This window comes from Mus pahari, chromosome 19 (assembly GCF_900095145.1).
Source record: "Mus pahari chromosome 19, PAHARI_EIJ_v1.1, whole genome shotgun sequence".
Lineage (NCBI taxonomy): Eukaryota > Metazoa > Chordata > Mammalia > Rodentia > Muridae > Mus > Mus pahari.
In genome coordinates this window covers 11,507,413-11,525,220 of record NC_034608.1, presented here as the reverse complement: position 1 = coordinate 11,525,220, position 17,808 = coordinate 11,507,413, and the positions used below count along the sequence as shown (strand labels likewise).

The window sequence follows — 17,808 nt, the reverse complement described above, 5'->3', positions numbered from 1 at the left end:
GTGACACCAACAAGCCAATCATAAGTCCGAACCGCCAAGGGCCCACCGCCCAGAACGCGACCTTTGACTCCTTCCAACCAATCGGCAGGCTCTATAGACTGGTTCCGCCACGCCTCGGCGGAACTGGGTCACACCAATCACCTGACCAGTGTCGCGGCGCTCACGTGACGCCTATAGTTTTATGCTCCAGGATTGACAGACCCGGCAGTTTAGCTCCGCCTCCTGTTTCCGCTTTCCCTCATAGTCACTTGGGAAAAAGCTGTGCAGTAAAAACGAACCTTCTTACTCCCTCTGGCGATCGTCTCTAGAATTGGCTTGGGGAATCCAGATCTCCATTTCTAGCTGGATGGCTCAGATGCTAAAGGCATTTGCTACCAAGTTTAACAACCATAGTTTGATTCCTGGGACCCACATAGTGGAAGGTGAGAACTAACTCCTCCAAGTTGTTCTCTAACCTACACACACAATGCCTTTAGGGAGTATCTTGCAGTGCCACACACAGAATGGCACTGGATACTCAGTCCCATGTAAAAAGCTGGGTGTGTCAGTGGGCAACTGTAACAGGAGTGGGTGGATAGGAGACAGGCATATGCCTGGAGCTTGCTGGTCAGCCAGTCTGGCAGAATCAATGAGCTCCAGGGCCAGAAAGAGATCTGGTTTCAAAAAATTAGATGCAGAACAACTGAGGAAGACTCCTGACATCAATCTCTGGCCTACACACACACACACACACACACACACACACCACAGACACAAATACGGCATGGGCAGTCAGTTATTGACAGTGGTTCAGTATCTGTACTAAATACACTACGCTATAGTAAGAGCACCATCTTACTATATGACAGAAACTGGTATGTGGGAACTAGCACAGGCTAGTATTCTGTAAATCTACAGTTATTCTAAAGATCAGTCCCCAGGGCCCTGCCCACAGCGATTTCAGTCCCAAAAGTGTGCTGTGGTGCAGGAGTATCTCTTCTTTACTGAACTTTACTGATTAGCAGAGAACATTTGAGGAAAGTGTCATGTGAGTTGGGTGTTGGAGACAGGAAAAGGCAAAAGACATCTACCCCTGACCCTTTCCCATTGAACACTTCCCCAAATGTACCTGTGCTCATGACTGTGCACTGACCTCAGAGCTGCTGAGTCTGGATGGCCACAAGCAGACATGATTCCACTTCCATTTGCTGAAATGTGTCATCCTTTTGGAGCAATGAGCTATGCAGCAATAGATGACTATATGCTCTCAACCCATAAGGCCAGACTTGCATTTCCACTCATGGAGTTGGGTCATTCGGGGTAAGCAATGGAATGCTCACTGCATAGCAATGCTCAGGTCACTGGGAACACCTACCAAGCAGAGTTAATTTACCAGCTACACACATTGGGGAAAGAATGTGCGCGTAGGAAGGAAGAGAGCCATTCTGCTTCTGGGGCTGCCTTGTACCCCTCATTTCCCTCAAACGGGATGTCTTAACAGCTCCAAAATCAATTCCCTCCCTGCCTTTAAGCTTTAGTTGAGATGTTGAGACCTTCTTTGTAGTGCTGGGATGGGGCCCTGGGACGCAGGAGTTGAGGCATGGCTCTTGCAGGCTGGGGTTGGTATAGATGTCCCTGACCTTACATGGGCTGTAACCAAGGCACCATTCTGCCTGCAGTTACGGTCTTTCTCCTTCGTTTCAGGTTGAGCAGCTACATCAACACATGCTTTCTGGCTTTAGTCTAACCAACCCTTCCCATTTTCGTGGCCAGATCATGCCTGCTGTCACCACTTTCTCACCTGTGAGTTCATTCATAGCTGCTACAAGACCCCTCCTAAAATGAAACTCTTTGATGAAGGGCCTTTCATTGCCGTGTGAGTATATGCCCATCTACAGACTAAGAAGAGCTGGTGTGTGGTGCTAAACAGAGCACAGATGACTGTGTGTGCCCACCTTCTCTCTTCACCTCCTGGCCCCAGCGCTTCTGCAGAGCACACAAGCTTGGAAGTTGGAGGACAGCTCTTTAAGAACCCAATTTAATAAGATACAAGCAGACATGTAAAAAATACACCTAACAATATACAGTCGTTGCAAGACTAGGGATGGTGGGAATGCAGGGAGGCCCTGCCCAAGGAGGGCCCAGCTCACTGTATCTCAGGGGTCCTTACTGATTCTCTCTAACCAATGTCAGTCCCATGCCTACAGCTCAGATCTAAATGCCACCTAGACCAAACCTTCTGCCTCCCAGGGTCCCCTCCTCCAAGTGACTGGGACTGCAAATAAGCAACTACTAACCAGGAGATAATGGAGCCTGATTACCCACATGACTCCAGAGCTACCTTGAGAGCTTCTGCCTGTTCATGTCCAAATGCTAGCCAAACTTGCTAGCAAGGCTAGAAGTGAGAGGACAGAGAAGATAAGAGTGCCCCAAACCCTTCTGAGAGGCCCAGGGCACTGGTTCAGAGCTGAATCTCCTCTCCTTGCAGACCAGCTTCTAGCAAGAAGTCACCACTGCAAAGGGCCCATGTCGGCCCCCAGCTCCTCTTCTTCCTCCTCCTCTTCCTCCTTCAGTGGGTAGGGCTTCACAGGCCACTTCACCCTAACAGGTTCCACATGCTCCTGGAGGCGGTGGCGCTTCATGTGGGCATTCCGACTCTTGATCTTGTCGAACACCCTGAGGAGTCAAAGGATGTGGGTCAGAGCCAGAGGAGCTTGGGAAGCAAGTCAGGCCAGAGGGTGAAGGCCCAGAGGGAAGGCTGGTACCTCTCACACTCTCTGCAAGGGAACACGCCCTGGGTCTCCACACTCCCTGGAGGCTCAGGAGTGCGCTTGGGGGCTGCACTTGGGCTGGAGTGAAGGATAGACTCTCTCCTGTAACTCTTGGTCTTTATCTTTAACTCAGGAGTTGGACGGTGGGTAGGTCTCTCTCGAGGGCTGCAAGTCACCTACAGAGAGGATAAAGATGACCTATGACACTAATGCGGGACCATGTCGTCTTCAGGGAAACCTTCCCTTGAGAGCCTCCACCACCCTCTGAGAGGACCACAGAAGTACCCAGACCACGTCATCATGCATCTTCTACCTTGTCTTCAGTCCTTTCTACCTCATCCAGCTCTCTTCTGCCCCGCTTCTCCAGTCCAGGAGCTCGGCCACAGTCAAACTTAACCATCTTTTTCCAGATGTAGTAGTACTCAACACACTGTGCTACACTTTTAGTCTGGATCTAGTGGGAAGGAAGACACAGAAGCAGGCTGTGGGGCAGTGCCTCACATGTGAGCTCTACCTTGGAAATCCCTTCCCCAACATCTCTGCCCATGGCTGGGCAAAGGCAGGGATCTTGGTCCTTCCGGGTGGTTAAGGATTCAAAGTGAAGCCACACAGTAGCCATCAGCACTAAGTCCAGCATGCTTCTTCCCTGTAGGAAGACACACAAAGACCCACAGGTAAGGAGGCTCACTGTGACATTACAGCAGGCAACAGCCAAACTTGGTGAGATTAAGATTAACACAGAATGCCTTTCCTCTCTGGTGAGTTTCCAGCCACCACAACTAAACATAGCTTAGGAAGCCCTCCGTGGAAAGTGGCCTCATGAGAAGGACAGTTATGAGTTTGTACATAGTACTCAATCCCAGTCACTTATTCTTGCAAAAATACAACTCCTGGGCTGAATGTCATACCGCATATCTCTGGAGGCAAAGGCAGCATGATTTCTTAAGAGTTCTAGGACAGGCTGGGTACATAGTGAGTTCCAGGCCAGACAGGGATATAGAGTAACTGTGTCTCAACAAACATGACTTCTGGTGGATGTCTTTAATCCCAACACTTTGGGAGGCAGAGGGCAGTGAATCTCTATGAGTTCAAGGCCTGTCTCGTCTACAAAACAAGTTCTGGGACAGCCAAGGCTACACAGAAAAACCCTGTCTTGAAAAGCAAAACAAAGCACCAATCAATCAAACAACAAACCAATGACTTCTAGATACCAGTGTAGTGAGTGATATGGGGCCATAATCCTAGATCTCAGGAGGTTGAGGCGGGAGAATTGAGAGCCTGAGGCCAGCCTTGGCTACACATTGATGCCTTATATCAAGAAAGAAATAACCTCTGGATGGTGATGGAAAGAACAAAAATGGAGAGCTGGAGGTGGGACCTAGTGGTAGAGAGATTGCTTACTATGAAAGAGGATGTGGGTTCCATTCCCAGCACCAAGAAGAGGAGGAAGCAGAAGGGAGGGAGGATGGAAGCAGAGTTCGGCTGCCCGGGAAACTTCCCCAGGAAATTAACTGGCCAAGTGAGCGCCTCACTCCAGAGCACACTTTCTGCACATGGACCTGAAGCTGCTTGTGCGCTGTCACAAACTAGAAGTCAACCAGCACATCATCTGCTTAGAAACCTCACCAAGATGAAAGGAGATGGAAGCTGGCTTCTGCTTCTGAGAAAGAACAACAGGAACAAATTCACCTCCCAGCCAAATCCACGAAAGAAACAGTGCTGGGGAGGGTAGTGAGCTCTGAGAGCAGACTCTGTACACGATGCTCATAACCACTTTATTTTATGATTGCCCAGCCTGGAACCCCCTCAAATGTCCATCAACTATAAGTGATTAAGTACAACTGTAGTACATCCATGCAGCACAGTATTATTTAGCAGCAGAAAGGATGAACTATTAATAAATGCAACACAAATGAACCTCAAAGTAAGTATCCTGAGTATAAGCAACTAGATAAAGTGTGGAACAAATGCTGTTTGACTGCCCTAGTGATACAAAAGTCCAGAAAGTACAACTTTCTTACAGACCAGGGCTGACCAGGGACATGGAGGGAGGCACAGTGGCATGTGCAATAGGCTGTCAGGGGAGGAAGAAGTACTGGGGCATCACACAGCAGTTGCTATCTTGCCTGTGGTGACAATCCTATGGATTCATACGTATGTAAAATATTTGTCCTTGCACCTTGCTTATGTGTAGTTTTATGTCATTTGTTTAAAAAAACAGAAAAGAGTTGGGTGGTAGTAGCACATCCCTTTAATTCCAGCAGAGGCATGTGGGTCTTTGTGAGTTTGAATCCAACCTGGTCTACATAGTGGGACAGCCAGAACTACATAGAGAGACTGTCTCAAACAAACACCAAAAACCAAACACCACCAACAAAACCAGAAGAGAGCATTAGGTTTTATGCTCATGTATTTTTCAGCACATGCACAGGAGTAAACCAGGACAGAGAAAGGCAGCAAGTGCTGAGCTGGAGTGAGCAGCACTTACTGATGGGAAGCAGGGCAGCAGCAGCAGGGCAGCCTTCTAAGGTAACAAGCCGCTTAAAAGGTACTGGATGTGCTGCAGGCAGGTAGGGACAGTTGTGCGCAGTGGGGCTTGCCGCCCCAGCCCTCTGTCATCTTACCGTCTTGTGTATCAGGTAAAAGTCCTTCTTGTGGGCACAGAATGCCTTCTTGAAGAGCCTCTTCTCCATGGGGGTCCAGATGTCTGAACCTGTCGGGGAGTACAGCCAGGGCAGGGTAGGGTTTTCTCAAGGGACCACAACCTGACTGACATTATAAACACCGATGATGTACTAATTTCAGACAGTCTTCCTTAATGTTACAAAGCTGGGGACTCACTATCCTCATGTTATAGATGTGGGCAACTGGCTGGGGCCTTAGTGGCCTAACAAAAGCAGGTGGGCTCAAGCTGCCTGCCTTTGATGCGCTCAGCTTAAGTCCATATCCCCTGCCCTAGTCAGGAACACTGATCTTGCTGGAAGAATTCTGAGTGAATGATGCAACAGGTCTGGTGGGGTTTAGTGAACTCAGGCAGTGCCTGCTGAGTCCCCCTGGCAAGAACAGGCCCCTTCAGGAAGACAAACAAGGCCCTGGAAAGAAGGCCAAGGGGAAGAGGCAGAAGTGAAGTTTGCTATCAGCCCTGGCAGAAATCAGCCAGGTCCCACTATCAAGCAGCCCTTTCTCCTGTCACCTGTGTAACGATAGTCAGCCAGCGAGTGAGTCCGGGGCTTCTGGGGTCCTCTGAGTAACAGAGTCTCCAGGGCAACCTGAAAGGACAGGAGATGTGGGCCAGTCACAAGGCATGGGAATCAGGGACTGTCTCCGTTCTTCCTTTCATTGAAAAGCAAATGTCTCTATAGTCAACTTGTTCAAGGTGACCTACAGGTGTTTGGTCCTTATGCTGGTGGAAAATTTGTTGGTCCATGATGACCTCACTAAGCACCCCTTTGAATATCCTATTTACCTTTACAATATGACATTTTTCATGAAGAATACTGTGTGTGGGCTTGTGAGGCACATTCTCCTACCCACCAGAGACTGCCGTAGAGTGCATGTCAGCCGGCACTCCATTTTATTCCCTCACAGAACCTCATACTGTAACCCAGGCTGGTCTTAAACTTATTCCAAGTGCTGGAAGCACAGGTGTGAGCAACCACATCCCTCAGCAATATAATTTTAAAGCTTTTGACTCTCTTGAATTATAAGCCCTGTGAGGTATGGGCTACTTTAGTCCCAGTGAGGACCAGACCTTTTTAAGGATCTGATAAAAAACAAAAATGAGGATTTCCACCTAGTGGTGGTGGTCACGCCTTTAATCCCAGCACTTTGGAAATAGAGGCAGTGGATCTCCGAGTTCAAAGCCAAACTGGTATACAGGCAGGGACACTCAGAGAAACTGTCTCTGAAAACAAAAAACAAAACAAAAACCCCCAAAGATTTTNTTTTTTTTTTTTTTTTTTTAAATAAATTTTATTTATTATATGTAAGTACACTGTTGCTGTCTTCAGACACTACAGAAGAGGGCGCCAGATTTCATTACAGATGGTTGTGAGCCACCATGTGGTTGCTGGGATTTGAACTCAGGACCTTTGGAAGAGCAGTCAGTGCTCTTAACCACTGAGCCATCTCTCCAGCCCCCCCCAAAGATTTTCATTCAGAAAGTCTAAAGACTCCCTAGATAAGGACAATGAAGTATGAAGCCAAGACAGACACCTACATGGTTGAGGTCCAGTGGGTGCTTAGTATACACACGCCAGACACTGCCCCTCAGCTTGGCAGAAAGCATGGTCCAGGACTAAGTCTCAGGTCTTAAACACTGGTCCTTCTACACTGTCCCAGAACCCCTTCTCCTGGAGAAGTGGTTCTCAACCTTCCAATGCTGTGACCTTTTAATACAGTTCCTTATGTTGTGGTGGCCCCCAACCATAAAACTATTTTCATTGTTATTTTATAACTGTAGTTTTGCTGTTGTTATGAATCATAATGTAAATATCTTTGTTTTTAAATGGTCTTTGGGTGTCTCCACAATGGTCATGACCCACATGATCCTCTAGAACTGCAGTCCTAGAGGATCTATAATTGACAGATCTTGTGACCACCCAGCCTTTACTCCCCCACTCTGCTCTTTCAGCCTTAAAGCACTGCAGACTTGGACCTTCACTTTTCCTCAGCTGGGCCATCCAAGTCCCAGAAAGCCCAGCCTCGGGTGTGCAGGGTGCCCAGGGTCTCACCTGAACACTGCCCTGAGCATCATGCAGGCAGTGCAGGGCGAGCTCCAGGTTGGTGCCCCCTCCTGGCATCACACTGGAGCATGCTACGTTGCAGAGCTCCATCACTGTGGTCCCAGCAAAGCCGAAGAGCATTAGGAAGAAGAAATGAAGTCAGGCACCGGAGAGAGGTAGCCTTCCCCATAGCACACGGGCTTCTGGTCAATTCCCCTTCCCTTACATTCCCAAGGTGGAGGCAGGCTGAGTAAGGGGAACAAAGAGGAATCATAGAAGCCCTGGCCTAGCACCTGCACTGGCAAGTGAGAGGTGGGGGAAGGCAATGCAATGAGGGGGAGATGCTGGGCTGAGGGTACATTTCCTGGAGTTGGATGGGAAAGAAGGAGCCTTGGGATCTGACTCAAAGCCTCAGCCACCTCTGTCCTGGGTCTCTGGGTTGGTCATCACATCTCCCCATGGCTTCCAGACCAGAGAAGCTACATTCTCATCCACTCTGGCCAGCAGCCTCTCCTGCAGTTCTGGGATCTCCGCCTGAAATCTGCTTCCTACGTTGATATGTCTGAAACAAGGCCACACACAAACATTGAAATGCAAAGCTGCCTAAGCCAGGAAACAGTAGAGATGGACCATGCATTCTGCTCACAGTCACAGCCTGCTCATAGCAGTTTGCTGCCATTTCTCAGACATGGTGGCTGCTTATTACCTTCATCACCCAACAGACACAGGCATTTCAGAACACTCTTTCTATGTGCTGACACTGACCACCTGCGTCCAGTCCCAACCCACAAATGCCCTTGCCTCCTACACTATGCTTTCATTACTTCTGCCCATAAACCCAGGTCCATAGCAGAGATTCTGTCTCACCCCATACTCATCTGTGTTACAGAAGTAACAGCAGAAACTTTTGACCGACTATGGGAGAAATCCACAGCTTCTATATGGAATATCTGTGTCTGCTCTGCCCTCCCTTGGAAGACAGGCCTGGGAAAGGAGGCTCTGAAAGGTCAGGCTGATAGAAGCACCCCCATTAGAAGGACTTGGGCACTAAGGGTTCCAACTTACGGTTCGATGCTGATTTTAGTGTCATCCTTCACCACACAGATGCCAAAGGAGCTGTCCACTTGGTCTAGAAAACACACAGGGAAAGGCCTCAACAAGACTGACCTAACAAGATCCTCTGGGCCTTCTACCTGCCTTTGTGGATATGGTGAAAACAAACTATAAGACCCAGAGAGAGAGAGAGCCGGGTGGTGCACACGCCTTTAATCCCAGCACTCGGGAGGCAGAGGCAGGCAGATTTCTGAGGTCGAGGCCAGCCTGGTCTAGAGTGAGTTCCAGGACAGCCAGTGCTATACAGAGAAACCCTGTCTCAAAAAAGAAAAAAAAGACCCAGAGAGAGAAAAAGACCCCTGAAATAAAAACAGAGGAAGAAATTGAGTAATTTAAAATAAAACAAATTCAAAGCAGCAGAGACGGGCAGATCTCCGTGGGTTCAAGGCCAGACTTGTCTACACAGTAAGGTCCAAGACTTCCAGAGCTACACAGAAAGACCCTGTATCAAAAAGCCAACCAACTGGTGAGGCTGATGAGGTGGCTCAGTTGGTGAAGATGACACTAAGTCTGAAGAACTTAATCTTTGGGGCCCACATGGTGGAAAGAGGGAACTGACTGCTACATGTTGCTCCCTCATTTCACATGTGCCCACACACAAGACAGACAGATGGAGAGGTAAACATAAATAAATAATAGATGATTAAAAACTAATTTAAAAAAAACCATACACATATTAACCCATACACAGTTAACAGGCCAGTGAGATTGCCTTAGGCCCTTTGATTCGATTCCAATTCAATGGGTCCCAGGCCCCATTAAGTAAAAGAAGAGATCTGACTCACGAGTTGCCTTTTGGACTCCACACATGGCACCTATGCACATATGATTAAGCACACATAATCAATAAATATAAGCTTTAAAAATTGAAAAAAAAAACAATAGAAACAACTTTCTCTTGATAATAATCAGAGTCTGTGAGTCCTGAACAAGCTTGACTTTCTTCCCCACAAGCTCCTGACTTGGGTAATTGATATTTTCTCCCAAGGACTTCACTCAAAGATGGGGCTACCCCACAACACACAGCTCATAGGCGTAAGAAAATTGCAGAAGGGCCTGTGAAATGATCCAGTGGGTAAGAATGTTTAATGTCAACCGTGATGACTTGAGTTTGATCCCTAGGCCCCACACAGTGGAAGGAGAGAACTTACTCCTACAAGATGCTTTCTGACCTCCACATGTACCCACGTGTGCAAATAGATACATTTTTTAAAAAACAAAAGTGAAATTTAAAACTACAATTAAAAAATAACGAAAGGTAGAATGATGAATTCTCATCAAGGAGTGACTTTAAGAGGTGGAAATCTGGTGATAAAAAGTACAATAGCCCACGTTAAACTCATCAGGTTTGCCTGAGTTTGTAGAAGGAAATGATCAGCAAACCTGAAGAAGAATGAATTAAGAATCGGAAGAGGGAAAAGAATACAGAAGAGTGGACAGCACTTAAGGCTGAAACCACATGCAATGGATGCAGAGAAGAGAAGAGAATGGAAAGATGAAGAGAGAATGGTATGAGAGCCCCCAGGCTTGGTGAGAAACAATGTACACATCCAATAAGCACTGCGATTCTAAATAGGATAAACACAGAGGGAAAGGTGCAGAGTCAAAGATTAAAATCTCAAAAGCAAAATGAGAAAAAAACAAAAAAGCAAAAATAAACTCACCTCACCCTATGCAGAATTCCAGTAACACTCACAGTTGACTTCTAATAGATTGGTGGTCAGAAGGTAAGGGCACAGCACTGTGCTGAAAATAAATGTCAAGTCTTATACTGGAAAGTTAACCTTAAAAAGCAAAGTGAAAAAGATCCCCAGATTTAAAGAAGATTGAGGAAAGCCGGGCGTGGTGGCGCATGCCTTTAAAACCAGCACTCGGGAGGCAGAGGCAGGTGGATTTCTGAGTTCGAGGCCAGCCTGGTCTACAGAGTGAGTTCCAGGACAGCCAGGGCTATACAGAGAAACCCTGTCTTGAAAAACCAATAAAATAAAATAAAATAAAATAAAATAAAATAAAATAAAATAAAATAAAATAAAAAAAAAAGATTGAGGAAAATCTGTTGCTATCGATCTTGGCTTATGAGAAATATTACAGGGGGATGATCTTCACCCTTGGGAGAAAGATACTAAGACATCCCATAGCACAGATGGAATCTGAACATGGCTGAGAGTAAAAGAAGCCAAGCATAAGGAACCACATACTGTGATTCCATGTGTTTGAAACCTTTCAAGCAGCCAAGCCTACAGAGACAAAAATTGGATGAGTTCAGCCCAAACCTGGGAAAGAGAATAGGAAAGGAATGGTGACAGAGAGTGGAGTTTCTTTGTTGGGTGAAAATGTCTGAAAAGCAGTTGTGGGATGATGATAGATGGTCCTGTATCATTACTAAGAACCACTGACCCATTATGCAGTTTAAAATAAGTTGTGGGGCTAGAAAGATGGCTCAGATTGCTCTTGTAGAAGACCCAAGTTCAGTTCCCAGCACTTACAATGAAATAGCTCACAACTACCTATAACTTCAGCTCCAGGAGATCCATTGCCCCTAATCTAAACTACACAGGCATCTGCACTCTCATGTGCATATAATACCCACAAACACATACATACATACACATATTTCTTAAAAATTAAGCTAGGCATAGTAGTACACACTTTTAATCCAAGAACTCAGGAGGCAGAGGCAGGTAGATCTCTGTGTGAGGCCATCCTGCTCTAGTGTGGTTCAGGCTAGCCAGGACTACACAGTAAGACCCTGTCTCAAAACAAACAAGGATTAATTGTAGAGTATGTGAATTGTATGCCATTAACGCTATTATTACCTTTATTAATCTTTAAAAGAGGTTGTAAATAGTGTTCAGGCAGTGGTGTGGCTCTGCCCTCTAAAGTGCTGGCAGAAGTAACTGTTCAGGTAATTATAAAAGGTAGTATAATTTATTTTCTCTTCCTAATTAACTTAAATATCAGATGTATAAGGCAATATATATCATGGGCCTGAAATATCTAGAAATGTAATATATGTTACAGTGACAGTACAAAGGACCGAAGCTGTCTTCTTTGGAGATAGCAAAGTCAGTTCGGAACTCCTTGGCTCAACCCACAAAATGCCAATAGAAAGAACAAACAAGAGAAAACAAAACAAAAACCTGTGTGTTGGGGTGCATATTTGCAAACCACTGCTGGAGAGGCAAAACAGAATCCCTAGGTTCATTCAACATCCAGCCTACTTCATTCCATGAGCTCCAGACCAGTGAAAAAGAAAGAGGCACTGGCAGGGTTATCATCTAGCCTCCACACATATGGTGGCCTGAATATGCTTGGCTCAGAGATGGTACTCTTTGGAGATGTGGCCTTGTTGGAGTAGATGCGGCCTTGCTGGAGTAGGTGTGTCACTGTGGGCATGGGCTTTAAGACCCTCATCCTAGCTGCCTGGAAGCCAGTCTTCTTCTAGCCGCCTTCAGATGAAGATGTAGAACTCTCAGCTCCTCCTGCGCCATGCCTGTCTGGATGCTGCCAGGCTCTCACCTTGATGATAATGAACTGAACCATTGAACCTGTAAGCCAGCCCCAATGAAATGTTATCTTTCTAAGAGTTGCCTTGGTCATGGTGTCTGTTCACAGCAGTAAAACCCTAGCTAAGACAACACACATGTGTACCTGTATATACAAGAACACACAGAGAGACTGCATGCACACACACGAAGAAGAATAGCACCCAATGGTAATGGCCCCATAGGAATTACAGACAAGCACAGAATGACAATGAAGGGTACAGCAATCTCAGCAGGCAGTGCTTGCTTTCTTCTATTGCTTTGACTTCATGTGACCAAATCTATAAAATTGTACATAAAGTTGTAAGGACAACAGTTCAGAATGGAGTCTGCTGACATGTCTGCTTAGAAACAGATGGCACAGGAAAGGTCCATGAGACGGAGAATGCAGTGTCTCTGCCCTTCACCATTACTACATGAACACAACTCTAAATGGATTCTGATAAGGAAAGATTTCTACTGCACAGCAAATGGCATGTGCCTGCCTTTCTACCACTTGGGAGACAAAAGTAGGAGAATGGGGAGTCCAAGGCCAGCCTGGGCTGTATAGAGATCCTATCTCAAAAAACAGCAACAAGCAAAGATATGTAAGACATACACTGGGAAAAATGATTGAGACAAAATGTAATGAGTCCTAAATAAATGGGAAGATGGTCTGGCCCATCATGAATATAAAGGTCTAAATTATTTAGGATAGTAATACTTTCTAACTTATCTACATATTAAACAGAATAACTATAAAAATAACCACTGATCCTAAAATTCTACAGTAATACAATGGACCTATGGCAGCTAACACAATTCTGGAAGACAGAACAACGTAAGAGAATTCAAATATACCTATTTGAAAGCTTACACAAATCTACAGTAGTCAAAGCACTATGGTACCAGCATAAGCATGCAGATCATAGAGAAGAACTAGTCTGTGGAGCAAACACATGCACTAATGATTAATGGAGGTGTGTGTGCGTTTGCAAGTGCACATTTATTCAGAAAAGCATGCAAGTGTGTATGGGGCACAGGTATATGTCACATGTTATTCCTCAGACATTACTCACCTTGTCTTCTGAGACAAGGTCTCTCTCTGGCCTACAGATCACTCAACAGGCTGGACTGGCTGCCAGGAAAGCTCCAGTCTCCCTATTGCTGAGAGTACAAGTGTATGCCACTACACTAGGCTTTTTTTTTCATAGGCTCTGGGGACTAAAATCAGGTCTTTGTGCCTTGGTAACCTGATTTTAATAAAAACAACTTGCTAAAACCAACTTGATGGGAATGATATTTTCAGCAAATGATCCTGGAATGAATAGAATCCATGCAAAATAATGAACTTTGATCCTTACCTCATACAATATCCGAAAGCTAGTTGGAAATCAATTAAAGATGTAAATTTAAGAGTCAAAATTATAGCTGGGCAGTGGTGGCACATGCCTTTAGTTTCTCTCCTTGGGAGGCAGAGGCAGGTGAATTTCTATGAGTAGAGGCCAGCCTGATCTACAGAGTGAGTTCCAGGGCAGCCAATGCTAGACAAAGAGATCCTGTCTTGAAAAACCAAGCAAACCAAACAAACAAAATTATAAAACTCTAACTCTCTCTCTCTCTCAATCTCTCTCTCTCTCTCTCTCTCTCTCTCTCTCTCTCTCTCTCAAAAAAAAAAAAAAAAAGATAATACTGTGCATCTAGTGTCTCAAGAGGCTGAGGCAGAGGGGTGTGAACTCAAGGCCTGCCTGGCCTACAGAGTAAACAGGAGTGGAGTGGCTCTTCATTACTCTGTGCCAGTCAACTGGTCACATATAAAGCCCAGGGCACAAATGACACTAGGAAAATAAAGAGATCTCCTTAGTTTATAAGGAAGGACACATCAACAGCCAATGAACACCCAGCAAGATTCTTGGTACCAGTAGCCAGTAGGATAATACAAATCCAAACATAACAAAAGATAACAATAGGTACCTTTCATCTGACAGGATGGCTAGAAAGAATCACAGTCTATAAGTGCAGGCAAGAGGCAGAGGTATCAGGACTCTCCTGATTGTTAGCAGGAATCCAATATGGGACACTCTGGCACATAGTTTGGCAGTTTCTTAGATGGGTAAATAGAATTTCCATGTGACCCAGCTTTTCTTTCTAGGTATTTACACAAAAGATATTGGTACATAGACCCCCACAGAAGTTATACACAACTGTTCTTACAGTATTACTTACAATAGCTAAAAGGAAAACAATACCCATACCTATCAACTGATGATTTAAAAGAGTGGCCATTGAGTGGACTATTACCAATAAAAAAGAAATTCTAACATACACTACCACCTGGTGTACCCTGAACGCATCAAACTAAGTAAAATGGGCAATACATAAAAAGCCACACATTGTATGGTGTCACTTATATGCAATACCCAGCATAGGCAAGGCTATAGGAACAGGAAGTAGATGAGTAGCTCCCTGAGGCTGGGAGATACATAGGACTGTGAGAATGGAAGCCAGGAGGGTGGTGTGTAGCTGCTCAGAATACAAGCTTCTGGGATGGCAAAAACCCTCTAAAGACTGTGTAGGGAAACTCAGAGGCCAGAGAGCAGCCTCAAAGCACAAGCTTGAAATGGCTGATCTGCATGGCAGGCAGACATGTTGTGTGTCTCTGACTCCATAGAGTGGCTATAAAAATGAACAGAAGAAGCCGGGCGTGGTGATGGCACACGCCTTTAATCCCAGCACTCGGGAGGCAGAGGCAGGCGGNTGAGTTCGAGGCCAGCCTGGTCTACAAAGTGAGTTCCAGGACAGCCAGAGCTATACCGAGAAACCCTGTCTTGAAAAACAAAAACAAAAACAAACAAAAAAAAGAAAGAAAGAACAGAAGAGGGATTGAGCTGAATGACCTCTATGTGTTCTTTCTGGCTATTAAAAACAACAACAACAACAGACCAAACAAACAAACATCTAGAAGAATCATCTCAGTGTGTTTCTGAGTAGTATTGAGTCCCCCAGAACAGGCACATACAAGGCTAGAAAGAATGGCTGGATCATAAACTATAAGGCAGAGAGATTGTAGGCCATAGGAGAAGCACCTTATCCTGGAACAGAGTAGCTTTCTGGCCTCACTCACCAAGTACAGGGCTGATGAGGTGGGGCCCAGCCCTGGATGTGGAGCGGAGGGTATTGAAGTACAGCCCAGAGCCCTCACGAATTGGGCTAAGCATAGGCGGTGGTGTGTAGGGAGAGCACTGAAATAAGCCCTTCAGGAGGTGGTCCACCAGGAACACGGGAGAGCGCAGGCAGCTCTGGTGGCATCCTCCTGGGCCTGGATCCCCAAGGGCAGAGGGTGCAGGAGGGGCAAACAGGGCCTTGGGCTGGGGTCGCTTCTTCCGCTTTCTGTACTGGCAGCTCTCCTTGCTGTCTCTCTCTTCCCCGTCTTTTTCTTGTCCCTGAAGAAGACAGGACAGAACCACGGGTGTCACCTGAGACCACCTGTTGTACCAACTCAGTCTTCAGCTTGTTCAGGGATGGGAAAATGGGGCTTTCCATAGGAACAGGGGAAGGAGGATATGTATGTCTGTCATAGCCATACTCAGGGTTTAGCACAGGAGGCTGAGAAGGACCTTCTGTCCATTGCCCAGCCCCACATGAGCCAGAGCTGACTAACATACTCAGTATGGTGACATCCTGAGGCTCAGAGCTGCCTCATATAGTCATGTAGGGATACATGGGGGCAGTTCAGTGGCTCAAGTGACAAGCATTCCAAGAGTGAGGGTCAGATATAGGGTGTATGCCTTTGATCTCAGCACATAGGAGGCAGAAGCAAAGTGGATCTCTGTGAGTTCAAGGCTAGCCTGATTTACATAGCAAGTTCCAGGTAAGGCAAGGCTATAATAAACACCCTGTCTCACAAAATAAATAAGCAAACAAAAAAAATCTCAGAAAATAACAAAAATATGTATACAAAGGAAAAAAAGAATGGGAGCCAGAGACAAGATTATGGCAACAAAAATGTGTTCTCCCAGATGCCTGTGTCTTTTATGAGCCAACACTGGCCTAGCACTGACACAGAAACTTTGGGCCAGGATCCAGCAATAAAGAGATGAGACTCAGGGAGATCCATCACTGCAATCATAATGATGTTTCGTATCTTTTGTTCCTTCCTCCCTGCCAGTCTTCCTTCTCTTCCAGGTCTTAGCTCTGACATTCCTTCCTGCCTGGACCCTCAGCCTTCCTCAGTTCCTTCTTCTCTTGCATCCCAGACCTGCACATTTTGGGTCATTGCTGACTAGGGTCAGGACTTGGGCTGTCAATATCAGTGCTGTCACCAGCACTCATATTATCAGGCCTAAATGAACTCAGCCAGTGCTGACTGTGGGTACAGACCAAGGCTTCTGGGTGCTTTGGTTTACAGTTTTCCTAGGGCTTTCACAGCAAGTGGGAAACAGCAGCTGGAGAAGCACTCATCTTGGCTGAGTTCCCCAGCTATGGCTATGCTGGGGCCAGTAACATTAATTATTAAGTGAATAAATATCAAGGACATTTTAGCTCCTGGGGGACTCTTGTCCCCAGCAGGCCTCAGTGCAAAACTGTGCCAAATACCTGAGCATAGAGATTGGTAGCTCTAAGATAAGGAGCAGCCAGGGAGAAGTGGCTCCTGGTGACACAGAAAGTCTACAAAGCTAGTTCAAGGGCCAGTGGGGCTCCTGTAGGCCTGCACAGATAGATGGTCCTGGCCCTCATGTCACCCCATCATCCTTGTCAGGATGCTGCCTTTAACCTGAGATGGGTGACATTGTCTCTTCATCATCCCCACAGCCTGTCTAACCCTGGACTACAGAAGCCACCGTTTGCCCCTTCACCTGTTGTTCCTGCTTCCCTCGAGGTGATGGCCACTGGTCACTATGGAAACACATGTGGCTGCTCAGCCCTTTCTCGGTGTAAAACATCTGGCTGCAATTCTTGCACACAAAAGTGCTCTTTGACTCCATCCAGTCTGTGGGACCCCCATTTGGCTGATGGCTGTGGATAGAGAAGGCAGAGGGAGAATGGGAGAATGAGGCTCTAGCCCTGACTGCTGCTTTGCTGTTTGTGTCTTTGCTTTTGGTTTGGTGTGAATTTTGTTGTTGTTTTTGTTTGTTTTTTGCATGTAACCTCAATCCACTGAAAAATTGTACTAAACAATAAAAATGGAAGACCATATTCAACTTTCCAAGGGCTGAAACATTCTCTGCAGGGCTGGAGGCATCTGGTTCCCTCACTCAAGACAGTACAGAGAAGCCAGAGGACTTTTCAGGGGAGTGCTTTGGTGGGGCATGAGGGTTTCTGAACTTACCATCCACCTGCCAAGCTCTCTTCCTTCACTGGATGGGGTAGTCGGTAGATGTTTCCACCCTGGAGATGAGAAGATATCTGAGCCAGCAGAGCCCAGACAAAGGAACAAGGAAGACAACATTGGGAAAGTCTGCTTGATACTGCTCTGGGCAATGGTGTCTCAGATTTGACACCAAAGCAAAGCAGAAAACCCAACAGACACACTGGACTCATTAAAACTGAAAACTTCAACCCCACAAATATTCATACATAAGATGAAAAGGCAGCCCACACAAGGGAAGAAAAAGTCACATGTCTGATTACATACAGAAAAAAAAATATATATGTACACACACACACACACACACACACACACATGCAAGTCAGTAA

The 17,808-nt window shown here is 46.1% G+C and overlaps 1 protein-coding gene across 1 annotated transcript in view; it reads right to left on the bottom strand.

Moving 5' to 3' along the window:
* Window positions 1-2,059: 2,059 nt before the first annotated feature.
* Window positions 2,060-17,808, bottom strand: part of Znf541 (zinc finger protein 541) — a 37,102-nt gene continuing 21,353 nt past the window's right edge. Inside the window, exons 5-15 of the mRNA XM_021219709.2 lie at window positions 17,441-17,499; window positions 16,968-17,127; window positions 15,236-15,554; window positions 8,540-8,603; window positions 7,894-8,036; window positions 7,484-7,587; window positions 5,944-6,019; window positions 5,375-5,463; window positions 3,064-3,204; window positions 2,745-2,926; window positions 2,060-2,655 (exon numbers count right to left, since the gene is read on the bottom strand). Of these exons, the coding sequence (XP_021075368.1) occupies window positions 2,487-2,655; window positions 2,745-2,926; window positions 3,064-3,204; window positions 5,375-5,463; window positions 5,944-6,019; window positions 7,484-7,587; window positions 7,894-8,036; window positions 8,540-8,603; window positions 15,236-15,554; window positions 16,968-17,127; window positions 17,441-17,499 (1,506 nt within the window). The 3' untranslated portion in view covers window positions 2,060-2,486. The remainder of the gene's footprint in view (window positions 2,656-2,744; window positions 2,927-3,063; window positions 3,205-5,374; window positions 5,464-5,943; window positions 6,020-7,483; window positions 7,588-7,893; window positions 8,037-8,539; window positions 8,604-15,235; window positions 15,555-16,967; window positions 17,128-17,440; window positions 17,500-17,808) is intronic.